Genomic DNA, 26,206 nt, shown 5'->3' on the forward strand with positions numbered 1-26,206 from the left:
AGAGATAGATAGGGCTATAGATAGATAGAGCTATAGATAGAGAGAGCTATAGATAGAGATAGAGCTATAGATAGATGGATAGAGCTATAGATAGAGAGAGATAGATATAGCTAAAGATAGAGATAGATAGAGCTATAGAAAGAGAGAGATATAGAGATAGATAGAGCTATAAATAGAGCTATAGATAGAGAGAGATAGAGCTATATATAGAAAGGATAAGAGAGGGGTAGATACTCACTCTGTGACACCCTGACGAGCTCAGCCACGTTCCACACTCCTGAGGTGACGAAGCAGTCCTGGAAACTCAGGTGCCCTGCAGAGGAAGGAGGAGAAGTGTTAGGGTGTGTGTGTGTGTGTGTGTGTGTGTGTGTGTGTGTGTGTGTGTGTGTGTGTGTGTGTGTGTGTGTGTGTGTGTGTGTGTGTGTGTGTGTGTGTGTGTGTGTGTGTGTGTGTGTGTGTGTGAGTGTTCTCTTACCATTGGGCGGTGGCTTGATGTCTGTGTCTCCTTGTTGGCTGGAGCTGTCTGATTGTCCAGATTCTGGAGGAGAAGAGAAGAGAGGGATTTAGTTTGGCTGTGGTGGATTTAAAGTATACTGCTGTATGTGAGGAAACAGGAAGGGAGGAGGTGTTGGAACCCCTCTGAACTTCAGTCATAGATTCTATACTGACAGATGGGATATCTGAGAAGAGTAGGGAGATTGCTTCACTAAGGGTCAAGGAGGGTGTCTGTATACAGTGTTTATTTGTGTATATCAATGTCACAGAATGTTCCCAATGTTCCTAACCCCCCCCCCCCCTCACAACTCCTGTCTCAAGGTGTTCAGATTTACTGTGTGTGTGTGTGTGTGTGTGTGTGTGTGTGTGTGTGTGTGTGTGTGTGTGTGTGTGTGTGTGTGTGTGTGTGTGTGTGTGTGTGTGTGTGTGTGTGTGTGTGTGTGTTTAAGGTGTTCTGTTTATGCAGCCTAAAACCCTGCCAGCAAGGAGGTATTAAGAGAGATTAAGAAGAGGGATATGATTGCGCTGTTAGATGTTGGATGGCGCACACACACACACACCCTGGGCTGTCCGGGGATTTAAGGCTAAGTGTGGTAAAGGTGAAGGAAACTCAGTGGCCTTTAGATATTGACAGAGACAGCAGTGGCACACACACACACACACACACACACACACACACACACACACACACACACACACACACACACACACACACACACACACACACACACACACAGCTGTCACAACCTTATTACTGCTCTTGGCATTGGTAGGCCGCAGAAGCCAGGGACTAGAGTAGAGATTACAGCCACAAGGGAGAGGTTGTGACAGGGGAAGTCTTTCAGTAAAGACTCCCTAACCTCCAGCATGTGTCATTACAGGCTAACAGATCCATTAGAACAAAGTGGAGAACCAAGGCTGACACAGAAAGTACTATTGGTGATTGCTGTGTGTTTCTTTGTTTATGCACTGTGTGCTATCTGGCATGTGTGTGTGTTTTGTGGTCTATGTCCATGCACAGAATGTAGTCTATGTATAATTAAGCAATAAGGCCCAAGGGGGTGTTCTTCTGCACAACGCACTGCAGAGTGCCTAGATACAGCCCTTAGCCATGGTATATTGGCCATCTAACAACAAAAAAACAAGGTTACTTATTGCTATTAGAAACTGGCTACCAACATAATTAGAACAGTAAAAATAAATGCTTTGTCATACCCATGGTACAGTATATGGTCTGATATACCACGGCTGTCAGCCAATCAGCATTCAGGGCACGAACCAAGCATGAGTGTATGTTTCTGAATGACGGAGTGTGTGTGTATGCGTGTACAGTACCAGTGGCGTGGGCATGACATCTGCAGGCCCACAGCCAGGCCTAACGAACGGAGGTGTTTATCTGCAGCATGTAGGTGATAACGGAGCAGGAGAGGACTGATGCCAACACGCATAGACACACACACAAAGATACACAAACACACACCAAGCACACATACACACCACGCGCACGCACACAGTCACACTAAGCCACAAGATTAGCTAGTAGAAACAAAAACAGACCTGTCTCACTGCTTGCTAATGCTGAGAGAGGAGAGAGAGAGAGGTACAGAGAAAGTGAGGAACAGAGGGAGAGAGAGAGCAAGAGATGGAGAAAGAACGAGCGAAGTAGAGAGACAGAGCGAAAGGGGGAGAGAGATATAGGGAGAGAAAGAGAACAGGATGGAAAGAAAAGGAGAGGAGAAGAGGTTTGGGACAGAGAGAGAGAGGGCGAGAGAGGGAGAGAAACAGAAAGAGAGGAATAGAAAGAGAGCTCCTTTTTCCTCCCTTCTGCAGACTCTCTCCCTCTCTTATCTTTTCTCGCTGCTCCTGGCAGCCATCTTATGGCTTGGCAGCCATTTTAGCATTGGCGGTAGCGAAGCATTCCAGCTAGCTGACGCCACTCACACACAACTGTGCGCGCGCACACACACACTCAAAGTAAACATATACGTTGGCCAACGAAAACTGTTAAGAAAGAAAATAGCGTCCGCTGAACTTTCTTCCTGTTGTGTTTCGCCTCTTGAATCTATAATTAGAAGCATTGACTCTCCAACACAGTACGTACAGCATTGTGTGTGTGTGTGTGTGTGTGTGTGTGTGTGTGTGTGTGTGTGTGTGTGTGTGTGTGTGTGTGTGTGTGTGTGTCAGAGCTACAATCCAATGGAAAGCAGTTGGTGTTAAAGTGGTTTAACTGAATAAACACAGTAAACAGAACCCTCAACCCAATCAGGGTTTCTGGAATGATACAAATTGATTCAAACAGATTCCCCTCAGTCAATCCCCAGTAAATGTACTTTGATGTGAGTGATTTGTAGGCTAGTGGTTAGCACCACTTGGACCTGCTCCTTGGCCCAGATATAGGTGTGATTGAAGAAGCATGCGTGACAGACAGACAGCTTCTGTTCCTATCAGAGATGATAAGAGATATCAGGACAGCCAACACTACAGGCCCACTGACAACCCCCATTTAACAGCACCCCCAGTGCTCTAGAACAACACTCTAGAACCCCACTCTGGTGAAGTGGTCACACTGACCGTCACAGCACAGCTGATTCTACGTCTCTGGTAGCTTTAGCCTGGCTAGCCTAGCCTAGCCCTACTATAACTGCTGGTGAACTCTTATTCAGTACCACTTATGTGTATCTCTATGTCACTACAGAGGAGGAACTGCCTGCTGGTTATCACCCTGACACCAGCTGCAGGCACTGAGGCAGCCAGAACCCCCCCCCCCCACAGTGTGTGTGTGTGTGTGTCTCTGTCTCTCCCCCCAGCATCCTAGACACACATCCAGACCTCTTATCTGTACTCCACAGCCCCCCAAGCCCTCCCCAGAAACCCAAATCATGCCCCTGCAGCTCCCCTACCATCCTTTACTCCTACCCCCCAAAACCCCACAGCCTACCGCACAACACCTCCAAGGTCCAAAATTATTGGCACCCTTGATAAAGATGTGCAAAAAAGTATGTATAAAATAAATAATTCTGAGCTTTATTGTATGCCATTTTTTACTAATACATTTGCTCAGAGAAAGACATTTTGTTTAACAAGTAATACAAAAAAAATCACAAAAAGATAGGTGTCAAAGTTATTGGCACTCCAGCTGTCAATTCTCCGCCACCCTCCCCTTGAGAGAATAATGACACAGTCTTTTTCTACAATGCTTTATGAGATTGGATAACACATTGGGATCTTAGACCATTCTTCTATTCAGACTGAATCTTTCCAGATCCTTGATATCCTTTGTCTGCACTTATGGACTGCCCTCTTTAATTCAATGGGGAGCTATTGCAAAATGTTGATTTTGTGGTCAATGAACCATTTCTTTGTGGATTTTGATGTGCACTTGGGGTTATTGTCTTGCTGGAAGATCCACTTGCGGCCAAGTTTCAGCCTCATGACAGAGGCAACCATGTTTTGGGCTAAAATGTCTTGGTACTTGGCAAAGTTCATGATGCCGTTGACCTTGACAAGGACACCAGGACCAGTGGAAGCAAAATAGCCCCATAACATCAAAGATCCACCACCATATTTTCCAGTAGCTATGAGGGTCTTTTCTGCATATGCATCATTATTTTGACGCCAAACCCAGCACTGGTGTGCGTGGCCAAAGAGTACTATTTTCATGTCATCTGACCATAGCATCAGTTCCAACCCAAGCGCCTCTACCGTTTAGTAAACTCCATGCGGTTGTATTTGTTTTTTGCTCTCAAAAAAATAAATTTGTTGGGGCAACGCTTCCAAAGAGCCTATTGACATAAACAAAAGGACAATATAGGAGGAAGATGAAATCCTATTACACCGGCTCGTCGTCTGTGGCAGGGCTTGCAGACGATAATGGATTACAAAGGGAAACCCAGACGTGAGTTTCCCAGCAATGCAGAACTCCAAAACTAGCTAATTGCCTTTTATGCTTGCTTTGAGGAATATAACACTGTGCCTTGCGTGAAAGCCCCTGTTGTTCCAGATGACTGTGTGATTTCGCTCTCTGTGGCCAATGTGAGCAAAACATTTAAACAGGTTAACAATCACAGGGCCAGATAGAATACCAGGGCGCGTTCTCAAAGCATGCACAGAGCAGCTGGAAGGTGTCTTCACTGACATTTTTTATCTCTCCTTGTCCAAGTCTGTTCTCCAAGGTAACCTGCCTACATCTGTAATTATGAAGTGCTTTGAAAGGCTGGTCATTACACACATCAACACAATCATCCCAGACACCCTAGAGCCACTCCAATTCGCATACCACCCCAACAGATCCACAGATGCAATTGAACTTCACACTGCCCTCTCCCACCTGGACAAGAGGGGAAATAACTATGGGAGAATGCTGTCCATAGACTCCGGCTCAGAGTTCAACACCATTGTCGTTCAACACCATTGTCCCCTCCAAGCTCATCACCAAGCTAGGGACCCTGGGACTGAACCCCTCCCTCTGCAACTGGATCCTGGACTTCCTGATGGGCCAGCCCCAGGTGGTGAGAGTAAGCCATGCTGACCCTCAACACAGGGGCCCCTCAGGGGTGTGTGCTTAGTCCTGTCCTGTACTCCCTGTTCACCCAAGACTGTGTGGTGACGATGGAGGTAGGCCTGATCACCGACAGCGATGAAACAGCCTACAGGGAGGAGGTCAGAGACTTAGCAGTGTGGTGCCAGGACAATAACCTCTTCCTTAACTTCAGTAAGACCAAGGAGCTGATCGTGGACTATAGGAGAAAGAGGGGAGAGCACCATCCACATTGACAGGGCTGTTGTAGAGCGGGCCGAGAGCAGCAAGTTCCTTGGCATCCATATTACTAAGAACTTAAAATGGTCCACAGACACACGCACAGTCGTGAAGAGGGCACGGCAGCGCTTCTTCCCACTCAGGAGGATCAAAAGATTTTGCATGGGACCTTGGTTCCTCAAAAAGTTCTACAGCTGCACCATTGAGAGAATCTTGACTGGCTGCATCACCGCTTGGCATGGCAAATGCACCGCCCTCGACCGCAAAGCACAACAGACGGTGGTTAGGACAGCCCAGTTCATCACTGGGGCAGAGCTCCCTGTCATCCAGGACCTCTATATCAGGCGGTGTCAGAGGAAGGCCCGAAAAATTTCCAGACTCCAGCCACTCAAGCCATAGACTGTTCACGCAGGGCCAACAGGCTCCGAGACCGCTTCTTCACCCAAGTCATAAGACTGCGCATGTGACAAATACAATATAATTTTTTATTTTGACACGGAGGTGGCATCTAATTGTAGATTTGGTGACCAGAAGTTGCGGCCAATTTCTGGAATTCTCCAACTGTGGCCCTTGGACTTTTCGTTTCCTCCAGAACTATCTTCCTCACTGCGCTTGGGGACAAGATACACATGCATCCTCTACCAGGCAGGTTTACCACTGTTCCAGTGTTTTTAAACTTCTTAATTGTTGCCCTAATTTGGTAAGTGGTATTTTTGTTGTTTTTTTAGCAATGCTTTGGTACCCATTGCCTGATTTATTAAGGTCAACAACCATTTGTCTCTTTTCGTTTGTGAGTTCTTTGCCTTTTCCCATGGTGATGGATGACAAAGGGCTTTTACATGAGTGTTACCTCATATTTATACCCCGGTGAAACAGGAAGCCATGGAAAGAGATTACAGTTCCTTAAACTGAGATTAATTGGAAGAGGTAGAATGTTAATACAGATTTAATTTAGTTTGTTTTATTTATTTTAAACAGTATTTTCTACTCATCTTTATCAAGGGTGCCAATCATTTTGGACCTGACTACATACACAGCCACCCACAGCTATAGGAATACATTCCTCCAGTTCCTCCAAATCCCAAATAGTCCCTTTACACAATCACAATCCTGTACTGCTCCTCCCCAAATTCCCCCAATGGAGTTTCATGAAGCCTGATGTAAAGCAGGCATCCCTAGACCCAAACAGTCACAGTCCCATATTCCCACCAGTCCCCACCAACCCTGACAGTCCCATATTCCCACCAGTCTCCACAAACCCTGACAGTCCCATATTCCCACCAGTCTCCACAAACCCTGACAGTCCCATATTCCCACCAGTCTCCACCAACCCTGACAGTCCCATATTCCCACCAGTCTCCACCAACCCTGACTGTCCCATATTCCCACCAGTCTCCACAAACCCTGACAGTCCCATATTCCCACCAGTCCCCACCAACCCTGACAGTCCCATATTCCCACCAGTCTCCACAAACCCTGACAGTCCCATATTCCCACCAGTCTCCACAAACCCTGACAGTCCCATATTCCCACCAGTCCCCACCAACCCTGACAGTCCCATATTCCCACCAGTCTCCACAAACCCTGACAGTCCCATATTCCACCAGTCCCCACCAACCCTGACAATCCCATATTCCCACCAGTCCCCACAAACCCTGACAGTCCCATATTCCCACCAGTCCCCACAAACCCTGACAGTCCCATATTCCCACCAGTCCCCACCAACCCTGACAGTCCCATATTCCCACCAGTCTCCACAAACCCTGACAGTCCCATATTCCCACCAGTCCCCACCAACCCTGACAGTCCCATATTCCCACCAGTCCCCACCAACCCTGACAATCCCATATTCCCACCAGTCCCCACAAACCCTGACAATCCCATGGCTTTAGACACCGACAGTCTTGTATATCTCCTCCCTCCCAATTCCCCCATCGAAGCCCCATGATACACACATCAGCAGCCATCCCCACAGCCCACCCCATATCCCCATATTATTCCTACCACAGCCCCACCACAACCATTATACAGTAAGCCTTCATGGCCTTAACATACCCCCCACTATGTCTGCTCTTTTCTCTCCCCCTCCTTCCTAACCCTCTCTCTCTTTTTCTCTCTCTTCTGCCTAGCTCTCTCTCTTTTTGTCTCTCTCCTGGCTAACCCTCTCTCTCTTTCCTCTCTCTCCTTCCTAACCCTCTCTTTTCACTCACTCTCTCTCTCTCTCTCTCTCTCTCTCTCTCTCTCTCCTCCCTTAACCCTGACTTCCCCAACCTTCCTCTCCTCCCTCTGTGGTTCCTCTCTTCTCCACTTTCCTCCCTCTGTGGTTCCTCTCTCCCCCTCCACTCCTCCCTCTGTGGTTCCTCTCTTCTCCACTTTCCTCCCTCTGTGGTTCCTCTCTCCCCTCCACTCCTCCCTCTGTGGTTCCTCTCTCCCCCTCCACTCCTCCCTCTGTGGTTCCTCTCTCCCCTCCACTCCTCCCTCTGTGGTTCCTCTCTCTCTCTCCACTCCTCTGCTCCTTCTCTCATCAGTCTCTCCATTCTGTCCTCCCTCTGCTTCCTCCTCTCCTCCCTCTCCTCCCTCCTCTCTTCCCTAACCTTCACTCTCCTCTCCTCCCTAACCTCTCCTCCCTCTTCTCTTCCCTAACCTTCACTCTCCTCTCCTCCCTAACCTCTGTCTCCTCTTCTCTTCCCTAACCTTCACTCTCCTCTCCTCCCTAACCTCTGTCCCCTCCCCTCCTCTCTTCCCTAACCTTCACTCTCCTCTCCTCCCTAACCTCTGTCCCCTCCCCTCCTCTCTTCCCTAACCTTCACTCTCCTCTCCTCCCTAACCTCTGTCTCCTCTTCTCTTCCCTAACCTTCACTCTCCTCTCCTCCCTAACCTCTGTCCCCTCTTCTCTTCCCTAACCTTCACTCTCCTCTCCTCCCTAACCTCTGTCCCCTCTTCTCTTCCCTAACCTTCACTCTCCTCTCCTCCCTAACCTCTGTCCCCTCCCCTCTTCTCTTCCCTAACCTTCACTCTCCTCTCCTCCCTAACCTCTGTCCCCTCCCCTCCTCTCTTCCCTAACCTTCACTCTCCTCTCCTCCCTAACCTCTGTCCCCTCCCCTCTTCTCTTCCCTAACCTTCACTCTCCTCTCCTCCCTAACCTCTGTCCCCTCCCCTCCTCTCTTCCCTAACCTTCACTCTCCTCCCCTCCCTAACCTCTGTCCCCTCCCCTCCTCTCTTCCCTAACCTTCACTCTCCTCTCCTCCCTAACCTCTGTCCCCTCCCCTCCTCTCTTCCCTAACCTTCACTCTCCTCTCCTCCCTAACCTCTGTCCCCTCCCCTCCTCTCTTCCCTAACCTTCACTCTCCTCTCCTCCCTAACCTCTGTCTCCTCTTCTCTTCCCTAACCTTCACTCTCCTCTCCTCCCTAACCTCTGTCCCCTCCCCTCCTCTCTTCCCTAACCTTCACTCTCCTCTCCTCCCTAACCTCTGTCCCCTCCCCTCCTCTCTTCCCTAACCTTCACTCTCCTCTCCTCCCTAACCTCTGTCCCCTCCCCTCCTCTCTTCCCTAACCTGCACTCTCCTCTCCTCCCTAACCTCTGTCTCCTCTTCTCTTCCCTAACCTTCACTCTCCTCCCTAACCTCTATTCCCTCCTCTCTTCCCTAACATTCACTCTCCTCTCCTCCCTAACCTCTCTTCCCTAACCTTCACTTTCATACAACTCTCCCCCTTCTCTCCCCCTTCCCTCTCCTCCTCTGTGGTTCAAATATAAATTCAAAGGCATTATTGGCATGGGCAACATATGTTTACATTGCCAAAGAAAATGGAATAGACAATAAACAAAAGGGAAATAAACAAGGGAACAATTAGTAAACATTACACTCACAAAAGTTTTAAAAGAACATAGACATTTTAAATGTTATATTATTGGCAGTGTTGTGTACAGTATGTACAGTGTTGTGTTGTAACAATGTACAAGTAGTTAAAGTATAAAAGGGAAAATAAATAAACAGATGAAAACGGACCACAGACCTTGCTACTGTGACGGCACATTGTGGTATTTCACGTAACAGATACGGGAGTTTATCAATGTTTGATTTTTTTTACAAATTCACTTGTGGGTCTGTGTGATCTGAGGGAAATATGTGTCTCTAATATGGCTATACATTTGGCAGGAGGTTAGGAAGTGCAGCTCAGTTTCCACCTCATTTTGTGGGCAGTGTGCACATAGCCTGTCTTCTCTCGATAGCAAGGCTATGCTCACTGAGTCAGCCCCCCCCCCCCCGCTGTGTTCGGTGTTAAATCTAGTTGATTGTTGACCTTTGAGTGTGTGTTTCAGTGTGTACGTTTGTGTTAATCCCCATTGATCTCTGACCGGTGGTGGTGACCGGCTGGCCTCTGGGGTCACAAAGGTCAGACAGACCATGTCACACTGAGCAGCCCGGCCGGACTAACAGACGGCTAACTGAGGGGCAGAATAAAGCCCAAACAGCCCAGATTAAACACTAAGCACTCACAACAAACACATACTGACACACACACACACACACAGGTTAAAACACACACACACACACAAACAACACATACTGACACACAATCACACTGACTCAGATTAAAACACACACACACACTGACGCACACACACACACTTAAGTCTATAAATCAGAGGGAGAGGGGAAAGTGGAGTCAAAACCAAGAACAGCCCACAGCTGGCCAGATGTTTTATAGGGCATGGCAGAGAAAGGTGAATGTGTGTGTACACACACCTGTACTATTTTAATGCTTGTAATGTAAAGCCGCTCCTCTGTTCCAACATGTTAAAACCCCAAGTGAGCACCATCAAGTGCATGGCCATCTGTACATCTTACCAGTGTGTGTGTGTGTGTGTGTGTGTGTGTGTGTGTGTGTGTGTGTGTGTGTGTGTGTGTCAGTGCGTATTCACAGAGATTCCCATCACAAATGCCAACTCTCCCTCCCTTTACCTCCTTCATCCCTCACTCTTCCCAAAACACAGGATAACGCAGTACTGCCTCCACGTCAACTCTCCCCATCCATCCCTCCCTCCCTCCCTCCCTCCCTCCCTCCCTCCCTCCCTCCCTCCCTCCCTCCCTCCTCCCTCCCTCCCTCCCTCCCTTCGCTTCTTCCCCAAAACACAGGATAACGCTGTACCCAAGCCTCCCAATTGGGTTTCGCTTAAGAGGTTTATGGGTATGTTGCTAAACATTCTGACCTTTTTTTAATCCTTAATGCGCTTAAAATGTTCCAACCCTCCTAATCCCCTCGGCTATCCCACACAGATGTTCACTCAGCTCTTTTATTGGACATTATTTTAGTATTTATATTTTCCTGGGTTTATTTTTTTAGCTGGTTTATTTTATTACTTTTTCCAGTTTTTCTCTCTTTTATTATTTATTTATCATTTAGTCATTTATTTTCATATAAGTGGATTAAAAAAAATTATACTTCTCTGCAGGCAGTCTGTATGGACACCCCTGCTTTGATGGGGGTCCTGACAGTGTGACTAAGGACCCTATAGTAGCAGGTCAATAAGCCCTGTAGCACTGCTCCTGTTTGAGTTAAAAGCCTCTGGCCCAAGACAAAAGAGAAATGATCCATCCTAAATGTGTGTGTGTGTGTTTGCCTATGAGTGTGTCGGTGTGCGTTTCTCCATTTGTGTGCATGTGCGTTTCCACAATGCACTGTGCCAGTCAAACCAGGCAGAAGCCCACGTGTGTGGAATGTAGTGGCAGCAGTGGGTTCTGAGTAGAGAGAGCAGGTGTGCCTAGCCGCCCCGCGCAGCTTGCTGCCCATCTGTGCGCCCGTCTGTGTGCCGCCTGCGCCCACGCTCTGCCAACACCGCCGTGCCGCACCAAGGGGACCCCGGAGAGAGAGCGGAGGGAGGGAGGGAGGGAGGGAGGGAGGGAGAGAGAGAGAGAGGAGGGATGGAGGGAGGGAGGGAGGTATGGAGGGAGGGAGAGAGAGAGGAGGGATGGAGGGAGGGAGGGATGGAGGGGAGCTCTGCAGGGCTGGGGCCTGGAGGATAGGCAGGGGATGGGTGGATTGGGGAAGGGAGGGTAAAGTAGGAGAGAGGAGAGAGGGAGAGGGAGATGGAGAGATAGAGGGATTGATGGAGAGAAGGTAGGGGAGAAGAACTCCAGGGCTGGGGCCTAGAGCCCTGACTAGAGGACAAATAGACAGTGGAGGAAGGAGGGAGTGAAGGGAGGGAAAAGGAGGAGAGAGAGGAGGGAGAGAGGGGGGATGGAGGGAGGGAGGAGGGGAGGGATGGAGGGATGGAGGGGAGGGAGGAGGTGGAGGGAGGGATGTTCCAGGGCTTTGGCCTGGAGGATAGATAGACAGGCAGGGCATGGATGAGGGAGGAGAGAGCGAAGAATGGAGGGAGTATAGAGGAGGGCTAGATAGACAGGCCAGGGGACTGGTAGAGTGGGTAAGGGAGGCAGGGAAGGGGAGAGGGCTGGCTGGCTGCATGCCCATACACAACACCGCCACCTTGGCTCTGCTTTCTCTCTCCATTCATCCTCTTATCCTAATAATACCACTACACCTTCACCCCTCTTTCTTCCTCTCTCTCTCTCTCTCTCTCTCTGTTGTATCAATGCAGCTTACCGCTGCTCTGTAATACAATGTGTTTAAGTCATACATGGAGTGCCCTATAGGCATACAGAGAGATGTTTTATTGTTTATGGACCAATTAGTGTATAAAGAGAAAAGAATGGTGTCTGTCTTCTCCCAGAAAGTGATCTTTTAATAAAGCATTGATACTGAGGGGCAGGTAGCCTAGTGGTTAGAGTGTTGGACCATTAACTGAAAGGTTGCTAGATCAAATCCCTGAGCTGACAAGGTAGAAAATCTGTCGTTCTGCCCCTGAACAAGTCAGTTAACCCACTGTTCCTAGGCCATCATTGAAAATAAGAATTTGTTCTTAACTGACTTGCCTGGTTAAATAAAGGTAAAAAATTATATAAAAGATATCACCAAACCTTCTCTTTGACACAGTACATGATCGGTCCCCCACATTGGGTGATCATTACTATGCAAGCTGGCCTGTTGGTCACAGCCCCAACAGATACACACTGATTCATAATTAATATGGATAGCCGGGTGGAAATAGATTGCCTAATTCAGTGGCTGGGAGTGATGCTGACAGGCCTGTTATAGTCCCCGTAGGACCCCTAGGGCTCAGTCAGAACCCTACATATACACAGACACACACTGGAGACGTGTGAGAGAGACTTGGATCTAGGGCTGGGCGATATGGCCTAAAAATACTATCTAAATGTTTTCTAACTTATGGGCGATTCACAATATATATATAGAGAGATTTTATTTATGCTTTCTCTAAATACGCGTTGTATAATTAAAGGTCAAATACATTGCATTTCAAACAGTCAGCAATAATCTAATGAATTCAGGGCTTGTGAAGTTATACCTAGGCTAAATATAAGCTTTCCACAACCATACGACTCACTAATAATTGTATTATTTATTCTAAATAGTTTAACCTGCTTTTTTTTGTTGCAATAATCAGTGATCTGGATTTCAAGTCTATGAAAATGACCATTTTGGTTCCAAATGGAACTAGAACCCTGCATAATGCACAGCCACTAATAATGACGAACTTGTTGTAGCAGGCAACAATCTCTCCAGCCCAGGTGCTAGTGATTAGCCAGTGACTCTTTATATTTGAAGTTTAGCCAACTTGGATCTATTTTCTAGCTAACAAGGTAGAACAGTTGAATCGCTATGAACACACCCTTCTATCTGTCTCCAATTGTTTGAACAGCATGATAGCCTGTCCACTTTGTTCAGATGTTGAAATCAAGTGGCCTACCTTATTTCTCAGAGTGAGAACTAGTTGCCAATTCCTTATATAATTATGTTTCAGGCTTATTGCACATTTCTAAAACACAGACTAGACAGCTAGTATAGCAGTCTTTGGCAAAAACGCTGCTGGCGATACATTGGTACCAATGCAGCGTGTGACAAACTGAGCATTCATTTTCCAGAATGAATGTTCATTAATACTATCGTTTAAGGGTATCTTCTGAAAAGTTGACTTCTACTCTATTACAGTAAAATAATGTTGGACCAAACCTCAAATGCAAATAGCGAGTTGAAATCGCTCATTAGAGAGGAAGATGTGATCTCAGCTTTGTTGGCGTGAGAGGCAGGGGGGAGGGTTGTGTGTAAACCGTATCGGAAGAGGCGAAGCAAGAGGTTTCACTCTCACTAAAACCTATCCAAAATTAGGCAAAGGCGGCACTTCTATGGGCTAATTTCGGATCTAAGTTTGTCGCCTGCCTTCCCGCCTTGGGGACGACTCCCCCCATTGTTAGGGAGGAGACATGCATCTCGTCATTATACACAGATCTCTGGTGTAAATGGGAAGCTGCCCACAGCACAGAGGAGCGAAGGAGACGAGACCAAAAATATGAGAACAAGCAGACAGACGCTCACAAAAACGGAAAATAACAAAACCTTGATTCTTTAATACAGGCATTTGGAATATCAAGCAAAAACATACATTCAAATGAATTAGATATATCGCCCAGCACTATTAGGATCAACCTTCATCTCTGTGTTAGTACCCTGTTAACCTTCATCTCTGTGTTAGTACCCTGTTAACCTTCATCTCTGTGTTAGTACCCTGTTAACCTTCATCTCTGTGTTAGTACCCTGTTAACCTTCATCTCTGTGTTAGTACCCTGTTAACCTTCATCTCTGTGTTAGTACCCTGTTAACCTTCATCTCTGTGTTAGTACCCTGTTAACCTTCATCTCTGTGTTAGTACCCTGTTAACCTTCATCTCTGTGTTAGTACCCTGTTAACCTTCATCTCTGTGTTAGTACCCTGTTAACCTTCATCTCTGTGTTAGTACCCTGTTAACCTTCATCTCTGTGTTAGTACCCTGTTAACCTTCATCTCTGTGTTAGTACCCTGTTAACCTTCATCTCTGTGTTAGTACCCTGTTAACCTTCATCTCTGTGTTAGTACCCTGTTAACCTTCATCTCTGTGTTAGTACCCTGTTAACCTTCATCTCTGTGTTAGTACCCTGTTAACCTTCATCTCTGTGTTAGTACCCTGTTAACCTTCATCTCTGTGTTAGTACCCTGTTAACCTTCATCTCTGTGTTAGTACCCTGTTAATCTTCATCTCTGTGTTAGTACCCTGTTAACCTTCATCTCTGTGTTAGTACCCTGTTAACCTTCATCTCTGTGTTAGTACCCTGTTAACCTTCATCTCTGTGTTAGTACCCTGTTAACCTTCATCTCTGTGTTAGTACCCTGTTAACCTTCATCTCTGTGTTAGTACCCTGTTAACCTTCATCTCTGTGTTAGTACCCTGTTAACCTTCATCTCTGTGTTAGTACCCTGTTAACCTTCATCTCTGTGTTAGTACCCTGTTAACCTTCATCTCTGTGTTAGTACCCTGTTAATCTTCATCTCTGTGTTAGTACCCTGTTAACCTTCATCTCTGTGTTAGTACCCTGTTAACCTTCATCTCTGTGTTAGTACCCTGTTAACCTTCATCTCTGTGTTAGTACCCTGTTAACCTTCATCTCTGTGTTAGTACCCTGTTAACCTTCATCTCTGTGTTAGTACCCTGTTAACCTTCATCTCTGTGTTAGTACCCTGTTAACCTTCATCTCTGTGTTAGTACCCTGTTAACCTTCATCTCTGTGTTAGTACCCTGTTAACCTTCATCTCTGTGTTAGTACCCTGTTAACCTTCATCTCTGTGTTAGTACCCTGTTAACCTTCATCTCTGTGTTAGTACCCTGTTAACCTTCATCTCTGTGTTAGTACCCTGTTAACCTTCATCTCTGTGTTAGTACCCTGTTAACCTTCATCTCTGTGTTAGTACCCTGTTAACCTTCATCTCTGTGTTAGTACCCTGTTAACCTTCATCTCTGTGTTAGTACCCTGTTAACCTTCATCTCTGTGTTAGTACCCTGTTAACCTTCATCTCTGTGTTAGTACCCTGTTAATCTTCATCTCTGTGTTAGTACCCTGTTAATCTTCATCTCTGTGTTAGTACCCTTCATCTCTGCTCAGGCTAAAGAGTTAGGGTCCACGGCCATAGTGTGTGTGTGTATGTATGTGTTTGTGTCTATATGTGTGTGTGTGTGTGTGTGTGTGTGTGTGTGTGTGTGTGTGTGTGTGTGTGTGTGTGTGTGTGTGTGTGTGTGTGTGTTAGTTAAACTAGATATAAAACATTTTTTTGCATGGGCTGTGTCTCAATCCACCGCATCCTCCTATGTCGCCCTGCCGCATCTGCGGTGGAAAGTGCTGTTTGTCAGACCAGGAGACATCCCTGAAAATCGGTCTTCTCACGAAAACGTCTGTAGCATCCAAACGGGTTGGCCTACAAACTAATATGACCACTCTATAGAAAGGGGCCACTCTCACGAACACAATGGTGTTCTCCATTTTTCTTACGACCCAATTGTCTAAAGGTAACCCATACAAATGACTGGAAGTATGGTGGTAGTTTTTGCCAACAAAATAAGGGGTTGAATATGTGTAAATATATATTTCCTGATCTTTCTTATATCTCCTAGATATAGGACAAACACGTCTAAACCTTATTCCTTATGATGTATTTGTTTACTGTCTTTTTTGCCATTTCTGAATGTGTTATTCAATGAGTTTCTGTGGGCTACAGTAGTAAAAGCCAAATTCAATATTTTTTTTATTTGTTTGGAGATACCTAAAGGGTCCTAAAATTCCAAATCAAATAGCTAAATGATCCATAGTATGACCTTATTAAAACAATTCCATAAGTCAGTTTAGAACCAACCCCCACCCAGCGGCTTAGACTTTTAACCCAAATAAATATGTTTTTACAAAAGGAGGAAAGGGGAACCGGGCTCTCTCTCTCTCTTTATGGGGCGACTTCCACTGTATTAGTGGGTGTTGTTACTGTGCATCGCCACTGGGCGGCGTTTTGCTGGCACAGGAATGGATACGGGGTAAATGCAAGTAAAACACATGGCCTAGGCCTGCTGGCCAAGAGTCTCTTGACCCGCTCAGAGTTAACTCTAGACTTACAGAGAGAATGGCATGTTAGTAATAGAGAAAGAGATTAAAAAAAGGAGAAAGCAGTGAAAGAATGTAGATGATGTGGAAATTGAAAAGGGAGACTAAGATATTTTGGGGTAGCGGGATACATATCAAGAGAACAGCCTTATTTCATGTGAGATAGTATGTGTACTCTTTTCAGCCTGCTCTCCATAAATCTAGACTCTTTTACAGTCAGATGACAGATAATCTGTAATGCTGTACATGTAATGCGGCTGTATAATTTTCAAAGCAAAGAAAAGATCACAGAGAGAAATGGACAGAAAAGAGAGAGAGCAGGAAGCAGAGAGAGAGAGAGAGCAGGAAGCAGAGAGAGAGAGCAGGAAGCAGAGAGAGAGAGCAGGAAGCAGAGAGAGAGAGAGAGAGAGAGCAGGAAGCAGAGAGAGAGAGCAGGAAGGAGAGAGAGAGAGAGAGAGAGAGAGAGAGAGAGAGAGAGAGAGAGAGAGAGAGAGAGAGAGAGTGTGTGAAGTATAGTACAGTAGAGTAGAAACCAGAGAGGGAAGGGAGAGATTTATCCCGGTACATTCACACTTCCTGCTGGTCCAGATACACACTGGCTCTTTATGCTGCAGCCTGAGGTCTGTTACACACACTGGACTTCCTGCCTGCCTCTCTGCCCGCGTCTCTGCCCGCGTCTCTGGCCGCCTCTCTGGCCGCCTGGCCAGAGGTGTGCATTAAGGTAAACCTCTCTCGCTCTGTGTCTGTCAGTCTGTCTTTCTCTCTCTCTCACTCTATCAAATCTTTTTCTGTTTCTTGCTCTCTGTGTCTCATTTTCTCAGTTTCTCTTGGTCTCTCATTTGTCCATCCGATTCTTTTTGTCTGTCTACTGTCTTTTCGTTCCCACCACCTTGCTTCGACAACAAAGTTAGCACGAATATACTGTAGGGTTAGTGAGCATTTGCTTGGCCCAAGGACAGTGATAAGAAAAGGAAAACATCCTACTCCTTCTAGACTTCAGACACACAAGCGCACACATGAAGGGATGCCGTACGCACAAGGATATCAACTACCCCCAAAACACCATTGAGATAACAGGGATATGAAACATTCCTACAGCCAAGACCTTCTACAGAGCAATATCTCACATTATCATGTTCAAGCTCCGACTCCAATATATTCACAATGACAAAATAGGCCTTTATCAATTTTTGAATGCAAGACTAAGTGCTTTAGAGATATGCAACACTGTAATGTAAGAGGGATCTCTCAGCCGTTCTGTAGCATCTGGTGTATATTGTAGCTGTGTAGCCTAGTAGACACTAACATACAACAACATAGCAACTCGGTCTGGACTGACTACATAGATACAGTCTGTGGCTCTGTGGGAAGTGGTGAACCAGCCATGTGACTTGTCTTAACCCTGCTGCCACTCTTCTCTGTGCCAAGAGAAGGGAGGGGGAGGGAGAGAGTCTGGAGGGGAAGAGAGACAGAAAGAGAGGGGCTGGGGTAGGGCTGGGGCAACTGGCAGTGCCGAGAAAGACCAGAGCTTTGACGGGAAAGTAGGAAAGAAAGGCAGAAAGAGAAAGAAGGGGTTGTTGGGAGGTTGTGAATCTATAGAATAAGTAGAACTCCAGCAGACCTAGCATGATCAAAGAGGACACACACACACACACACACACACACACACACACACACACACACACACACACACACACACACACACACACACACACACACACACACACACACAAACACACGAAGACGGCAGTGCCAGAGTCAGTGCCAGCCAACTCAGAGTAGGAAGTAGCCTACAGTACACAGGGGTGTGGGCACCCATAAGCCAATCAGAGAGGTGGAAGCAGAGAGAATGGGCCAATCAGAGTTAAGAGTCAAGTTTGACGCAACCGACAGGAGGGTTGACGTTCTCCTGTGTGTGTGAGAGGGTGTTTGTGTTTGTGTATGAGAGGGTGTGTGTGTGTGTGTGTGTGTTTGTTGATTATGAGAGTGAATATTTGTGTGTTGCTAAGATGAGTGAGGATTAAAGACCATGGAGAAAGAGAAAGAGAGAGGGAGGAGAGGAAAGGAGTGGAGAGTAGGGTATGAGAGGAAAGGAGGGGAGAGTAGGGAGGAGAGGAAAGGAGGGGAGTGTAAGGGAGAACAGGAAAGGAGGGGAGAGTAGGGAGGAGAGGAAAGGAGGGGAGAGTAAGGGAGAACAGGAAAGGAGGGGAGAGTAGGGGAGTAGAGGAAAGGAGGGGAGAGTAAGGGAGAACAGGAAAGGAGGGGAGAGTAGGGGAGTAGAGGAAAGGAGGGGAGAGTAAGGGAGAAGAGGAAAGGAGGGGAGAGTAGGGGAGGAGAGTAGAGGAAAGAAGGGGAGAGTAGGGGAGGAGAGGAAAGGAGGGGAGTAGGGGAGGAGAGGAAAGGAGAGGAGAGTAGGTGAGGAGAGGAAAGGAGAGGAGAGTAGGGGAGAAGAGGAAAGGAGGGGAGAAGAGGAAAGGAGGGGAGAAGGGGAGAGTAGGGGAGGAGAGGAAAGGAGGGGAGAGCAGGGGAGGAGAGGAAAGGAGGGGAGAGTGGGGAGGAGAGAAAAGGAGGAAAGGAGGGGAGAAGAGGAGAGGAAATGAGGGGAGAGTAGGGGAGGAGAGGAAAGGAGGAGAGAGTAGGAAAGGAGGGGAGAGTAGGGGAGAAGAGGAAAGGAGGGGAGAGTGGGGGAGGAGAGGAAAGGAGGGGAGAGTAGGAAAGGAGGGGAGAGTAGGGGAGAAGAGGAAAGGAGGGGAGAGTAGGGGAGAAGAGGAAAGGAGGGGAGAGTAGGGGAGAAGAGGAAAGGAGGAGAGAGTAGGGGAGAAGAGGAAAGGAGGGGAGAAGAGGAAAGGAGGGGAGAAGAGGAAAGGAGGGGAGAAGAGGAAAGGAGGGGAGAAGAGGAAAGGTTGGCAGGGAAATGACAGACAGACTGTGAACTTGTGCCCTTGGAGTTACAACACCAGTCCTATTAGGACTTGATAAACCACACACACACACACACACACACACACACACACACACACACACACACACACACACACACACACACACACACACACACACACACACACACACACACACACACACACACAGTTTGCCCACTGACCTTTGATGAGAGGAGGGGGGTCTGACACACTCTTTACAATCAGTCAAGTCAAGTCCCTCTTTGTTCATTGTGCCCTGTGTCTGATCAGAGCAGACAGCGGGCACTCTGGGTAGAGGGTGAGGTCATATGAGGGAGTCGGGCAGAGCCTAGCACGACGGTCAATCAGACAGAGAGAGGTCGCCGGGGGCAACCAGGAGGTCACCCTCAGGGACGAGAGAGGGAGGGTGATGAGGGCATGAGGCAGAGCTGTTGACAGCTTGTGGAGGGGATACTTAACAGCACAATCGGTGGAGCTTAATTCACCCAAGATGACCATAAACTGTAGCGGAGGGGGGATGTGTGTTAGTGTTTGTGAGAGTGAGAGTGAGAGTGAGAGAAAGCGAGAGAGAGAGAGAGAGAGAGAGAGAGAGAGAGAGAGAGAGAGAAAGAGAGCGAGAGAGAGAAAGAGAGAGAGAGAGAGAAAGCGAGAGAGAGAGAGAGAGAGAGAGAGAGAGAGAGAGAGAGAAAGAGAGCGAGAGAGAAGCGAGAGAGAGAGAGAGAGAGAGAGAGAGAGAGAGAGAGAGAGAGAAAGAGAGCGAGAGAGAAAGCGAGAGAGAGAGAGAGAGAGAGAGAGAGAGAGAGAGAGAGAGAGAGAGCGAGAGAGAGAGAGAGAGAGAGAGAGAGAGAGAGAGAGAGAGAGCGAGAGAGAGAGAGAGAGAGAGAGAGAGAGAGAGAGAGAGAGAGAGAGAGAGAGAGAGAGAGAGAGAGAGAGAAAGAGAGCGAGAGGGAGAGAGAGAGAAAGAGAGAGAGAGAGAAAGCGAGAGAGAGAGAGAGAGAAAGAGAGCGAGAGAGAAAGAGAGAGAGAGAGAGAGAGAGAGAGAGAGAGAGAGAGAGTGAGAGAGAGAGAGAGAGAATATGTTCATAATGTATAATGTACATAGATGTGTCTCCCTACAAGTCCTTTCCCAGATCAGAGCACAGCTATCTTCTGAGAATCCCGGTGATCCCAGTGACTCCTTCCTAACCTCTGCGCGCAAACATGTACACACACACACTGACATCATCATCAGTAATAAAAGCCCTCCAGAAGGATCAGTGATCACAGCTGTAGAATGGCTTTTTTACCCAGAAGCGCAGCCTAAGCAGTCAACACACGCACACACACACTCGCTCGCTCTTTCTCTCACACAAACACACACGCCCTCCCCCCCCACATGACCGCTAACCCCCCAACCCCAATAGCATGGCAACAACCAAACAAACAAGTCCTGTGGACACAAACAAACCGATAAACCAATAAGGAAGTAGATACGGGTCAGACTCTGACCACCATCTGACCTCTACGCTACCGCCTGCCTGCACATCTGCCGACCCACCGGGCCTGACCCCCACCGGACATTCTATTCTTAAATGAATGAAAATAAAATGATGCTGACGCCATCTAAAATATCATTTCCAACTCCAGAAATGAGCCCAATAACATAACTATTGTAACATATTGGACCATGAATATAGCCTATACATAGTCCATATTGTCAGGTATGCTATCAGCAATAAGCCTTATCACCTGTTGCCCAACTGCCGCAGCATAGTGGCTAGAAACACTTTCCCTGGTTGCCTGGTTCCTCTTGCTCAACTAATGTCATCTGTCTCCTCACTATTTTAAAAAAACTCACTCCAGAAAATGATTTTAAGGTTAGGTGGCGTTTTACCCCAAGTTACCCTACAATTGACCCATGCTACATTTAGCCCCACTCTCCCCTATGGACTCAAGGTGAATGGCAGAGCATTAAGGTGCTTAACCATACAGCTGCTAAACACTGGGTTTAAAATGATACAGTTCCATGTTTAGGAATTGAGAAATAAAGAAAGTAGCAACGGAAAGCTGGGATCCTCCTCTTTTTAACTAAGGCCATTAAAACTGCTGTTTTCCCAAAGACTGCAAGGACTGTTGTGCATTGACTGCTTGTCAGAATGCCTGTTTCCCTCGCTATGGCAGTCTTGGATGTGCCTAGAGAGGAATGTTTCTCTTGCATAGAACACACAGCAACAAGCCGACTAGGTAAACAGATCAACTATTCTACTATTGGGCTGGCAGATGTTTCTACTCCTTTTGTTAGCAGAGGAAAAGTAAATGTGAACACGTGCAAACAAGCGTGTACTGTGTGTGTGTGTGTGTGTGTGTGTCTCCCGCTCAGCACAAGTATTATCCTCATACGTAAATGTCTAGACTCTGTGCGCAGTTCGCCATGGCAACAATGTAGGTCAGCCAAGTTGTCCAGACGACTGTCTTCTTTCCAAACTGTCTTCCTTCTCAAGTAGGTGGGCCTCCCTCCACTCTGTGCCTGCCACCATCCCTCTCTCCCAGCTGATGCCTGACAAAAGAGCACTGAGCCTGGGCACAGGACCCAGGAAACTCTCAGGCATTTGGCAGACAACAACAGAGGCCTACACAACAGAACGGTGGGTTCTCTATGGATTTGGAGTCATTTTATACTAGTATGTGTAACGTTACATCTGTACAAGTCAACAAGTTCAAATTCCAGTTCAACACACTGTCTGAGTGTGTATTACAGTGGGTAATGTACGAGTATGAGAGAGTATTGGAGCCATGACTATGATGGCCTCCCTCCCTCCCTCCCTCCCTCCCTCCCTCCCTCCCTCTCTCTAAGCTGTAGATAAGGGACTAGAGACAGACTAACACTGTTCAGCCGCTACAACATATTGATCTCTCTGTTTATATAACGGTATCAGCCTCATCTAAGACCGTAAAGCCATCCTGTTTACCTACTCTCCTCTTTAATACACCTCTAAGTCCTTACCTAAATCACCCCTTGCATATCCTGGCTCACACTGGCTAATCCACACACACACACACACACACACACACACACACACACACACACACACACACACACACACACACACACACACACACACACACACACGCACACACACACACACACACACACACACACACACACACACACACACACACACACACACACACACACACACACAATGAATTAGCAGTGGACCATCCGAACATTATGAGACCTGTCGTTCGGTTTATCCATACTAGGTGATTTAGTTGATCCATATGGACAAGCAGGGGCTTTCGCTTTTGGTCCCCCTACTTAAGAACCCGGCTCCATGTAGGTTAAGTACAAAAACCCCTTATTTGCTATCCTTTACGCAATTTATACAGGTGATGCTAAGCAGATTAAACATATCTTCTACAATGGGGAGATAAAAGGGGATGGGGTCAGATCAGCCGATCCCCACTAATCTACCTAGTGATGTAATGATGGTGTTCAGTCTCTGTTATATCAACTTCTATCAGGCTTTCATGACCAGGAGTGGATAGATTTATAGGGAGTTAGGATGTTAAGTTACTGGGGTGGGAGGTAGGAGGTTAAGTTACTGGGGTGGGGGTTAGGAGGTTAAGTTACTGGGGTGGGAGGTAGGAGGTTAAGTTACTGGTGCGGGAGGTAGGAGGTTAAGTTACTGGGGTGGGAGGTAGGAGGTTAAGTTACTGGGGTGGGGGTTAGGAGGTTAAGTTACTGATGTGGGAGGTAGGAGGTTTAGTTACTGGGGTGGGGGGTAGGAGGTTAAGTTACTGGGGTGGGGGTTAGGAGGTTAAGTTACTGGGGTGGGGGTTAGGAGGTTAAGTTACTGGTGTGGGAGGTAGGAGGTTAAGTTACTGGGGTGGGAGGTAGGAGGTTAAGGTTACTGGGGTGGGGGGTTAGGAGGTTAAGTTACTGATGTGGGAGGTAGGAGGTTTAGTTACTGGGGTGGGGGTTAGGAGGTTAAGTTACTGGGGTGGGGGGTAGGAGGTTAAGTTACTGGGGTGGGGGTTAGGAGGTTAAGTTACTGGGGTGGGAGGTAGGAGGTTAAGTTACTGGGGTGGGGGTTAGGAGGTTAAGTTACTGGGGTGGGAGGTAGGAGGTTAAGTTACTGGGGTGGGAGGTAGGAGGTTAAGTTACTGGGGTGGGGGTTAGGAGGTTAAGTTACTGGGGTGGGAGGTAGGAGGTTAAGTTACTGGTGTGGGAGCTAGGAGGTTAAGTTACTGGGGTGGGAGGTAGGAGGTTAAGTTACTGGGGTGGGGGTTAGGAGGTTAAGTTACTGGTGTGGGAGGTAGGAGGTTTAGTTACTGGGGTGGGGGTTAGGAGGTTAAGTTACTGGGGTGGGGGTTAGGAGGTTAAGTTACTGGGGTGGGAGGTAGGAGGTTAAGTTACTGGTGTGGGAGGTAGGAGGTTAAGTTACTGGGGTGGGAGGTAGGAGGTTTAGTTACTGGGGTGGGAGGTAGGAGGTTAAGTTACTGGGGTGGGGGTTAGGAGGTTAAGTTACTGGGGTGGGGGTTAGGAGGTTAAGTTACTGGGGTGGGAGGTAGGAGGTTAAGTTACTGGGGTGGGAGGTAGGAGGTTAAGTTACTGGGGTGGGGGTTAGGAGGTTAAGTTACTGGGGTGGGAGGTAGGAGGTTAAGTTACTGGGGTGGGAGGTAGGAGGTTAAGTTACTGGGGTGGGGGTTAGGAGGTTAAGTTACTGGGGTGGGAGGTAGGAGGTTAAGTTAATGGGGTGGGGGTTAGGAGGTTAGGTCACTGGGGTGGGGGGTTAGGATGTTAGGTTACTGGGGTGGGGGTTAGGAGGTTAGGTTACTGGGGTGGGGGGTTAGGAGGTTAAGTTACTGGGGTGGGGTTAGGAGGTTAGGTTACTGGGGTGGGGGTTAGGAGGTTAAGTTACTGGGGTGGGAGGTAGGAGGTTGAGTTACTGGGGTGGGGGTTAGGAGGTTAGGTCACTGGGGTGGGAGGTAGGAGGTTAAGTTACTGGTGCGGGAGGTAGGAGGTTAAGTTACTGGGGTGGGAGGTAGGAGGTTAAGTTACTGGGGTGGGGGTTAGGAGGTTAAGTTACTGATGTGGGAGGTAGGAGGTTTAGTTACTGGGGTGGGGGTTAGGAGGTTAAGTTACTGGGGTGGGGGTTAGGAGGTTAGGTTACTGGGGTGGGGGTTAGGAGGTTAAGTTACTGGGGTGGGAGGTAGGAGGTTAAGTTACTGGTGCGGGAGGTAGGAGGTTAAGTTACTGGGGTGGGAGGTAGGAGGTTAAGTTACTGGGGTGGGGGTTAGGAGGTTAAGTTACTGATGTGGGAGGTAGGAGGTTTAGTTACTGGGGTGGGGGTTAGGAGGTTAAGTTACTGGGGTGGGGGTTAGGAGGTTAAGTTACTGGGGTGGGGGTTAGGAGGTTAAGTTACTGGGGTGGGAGGTAGGAGGTTAAGTTACTGGGGTGGGAGGTAGGAGGTTAAGTTACTGGGGTGGGGGTTAGGAGGTTAAGTTACTGGGGTGGGAGGTAGGAGGTTGAGTTACTGGGGTGGGGGTTAGGAGGTTAAGTTACTGGGGTGGGAGGTAGGAGGTTAAGTTACTGGGGTGGGAGGTAGGAGGTTAAGTTACTGGGGTGGGGGTTAGGAGGTTAAGTTACTGGGGTGGGAGGTAGGAGGTTAAGTTACTGGTGTGGGAGCTAGGAGGTTAAGTTACTGGGGTGGGAGGTAGGAGGTTGGTTACTGGGGTGGGGGTTAGGAGGTTAAGTTACTGGTGTGGGAGGTAGGAGGTTTAGTTACTGGGGTGGGGGTTAGGAGGTTAAGTTACTGGGGTGGGGGTTAGGAGGTTAAGTTACTGGGGTGGGAGGTAGGAGGTTAAGTTACTGGTGTGGGAGGTAGGAGGTTAAGTTACTGGGGTGGGAGGTAGGAGGTTTAGTTACTGGGGTGGGAGGTAGGAGGTTAAGTTACTGGGGTGGGGGTTAGGAGGTTAAGTTACTGGGGTGGGGGTTAGGAGGTTAAGTTACTGGGGTGGGAGGTAGGAGGTTAAGTTACTGGGGTGGGAGGTAGGAGGTTAAGTTACTGGGGTGGGGGTTAGGAGGTTAAGTTACTGGGGTGGGAGGTAGGAGGTTAAGTTACTGGGGTGGGAGGTAGGAGGTTAAGTTACTGGGGTGGGGGTTAGGAGGTTAAGTAACTGGGGTGGGAGGTAGGAGGTTAAGTTAATGGGGTGGGGGTTAGGAGGTTAGGTCACTGGGGTGGGGGTTAGGATGTTAGGTTACTGGGGTGGGGGTTAGGAGGTTAGGTTACTGGGGTGGGGGTTAGGAGGTTAAGTTACTGGGGTGGGGTTAGGAGGTTAGGTTACTGGGGTGGGGGTTAGGAGGTTAAGTTACTGGGGTGGGGGTTAGGAGGTTAGGTTACTGGGGTGGGGGTTAGGAGGTTAGGTCACTGGGGTGGGGGTTAGGAGGTTAGGTTACTGGGGTGGGGGTTAGGAGGTTAGGTTACTGGGGTGGGGTTAGGAGGTTAGGTTTCTGGGGTGGGGTTAGGAGGTTAGGTTACTGGGGTGGGGGTTAGGAGGTTAGGTCACTGGGGTGAGGGTTAGGAGGTTAGGTTACTTTAGAGTTCCGGAACTCCAATTTGAGCAGCAGCAGCTGAAAAATGAGCTCCTACAAATATTGAAATTTACATGGTTTTTAGAGTGAAGTACATCGGAAAAAAGCAAAAGAAAACTGCAATACTGAATAGGAGAAAAAACAAGCAACAAACAAAGAAGATAGGCTTTTGAAAATAACTATTTTTCATAAAATTGTAGATATCTTAGCAAGCTGAATTGTTTACCAGTTGCTAAGCAGTTGCTAGGGACTCTTTTGGAAGAAGCTAGCTAGCTAACGAAGAACAACAAAGAATATCTAGTTAACAGAAGAAAAGAAAGAGAAAATCAGGACAGAAGAAAAAGGATATCAAAGTGAAACAGTTCTCTAAAGACACAGGAGACAATAATACAAGAAACAACACTTCTGTAGCTTGTCA

At 47.7% G+C, this 26,206-nt stretch overlaps 1 protein-coding gene across 20 annotated transcripts in view; it reads right to left on the minus strand.

The window, feature by feature from the left end:
* LOC106590752 (nuclear factor 1 X-type) overlaps positions 1-26,206 on the minus strand; it is a 162,513-nt gene that overhangs the window by 32,310 nt on the left and 103,997 nt on the right. For all 20 annotated transcript variants that reach the window (XM_045691086.1, XM_045691088.1, XM_045691083.1 and 17 more), the window contains 2 exons: positions 476-538; positions 239-313 (listed from right to left, as the gene is read on the minus strand). In XM_045691086.1, the coding sequence (XP_045547042.1) occupies positions 239-313; positions 476-538 (138 nt within the window). The remainder of the gene's footprint in view (positions 1-238; positions 314-475; positions 539-26,206) is intronic.

Source organism: Salmo salar, chromosome ssa12 (assembly GCF_905237065.1).
Source record: "Salmo salar chromosome ssa12, Ssal_v3.1, whole genome shotgun sequence".
Taxonomy (NCBI): Eukaryota; Metazoa; Chordata; class Actinopteri; order Salmoniformes; family Salmonidae; genus Salmo; species Salmo salar.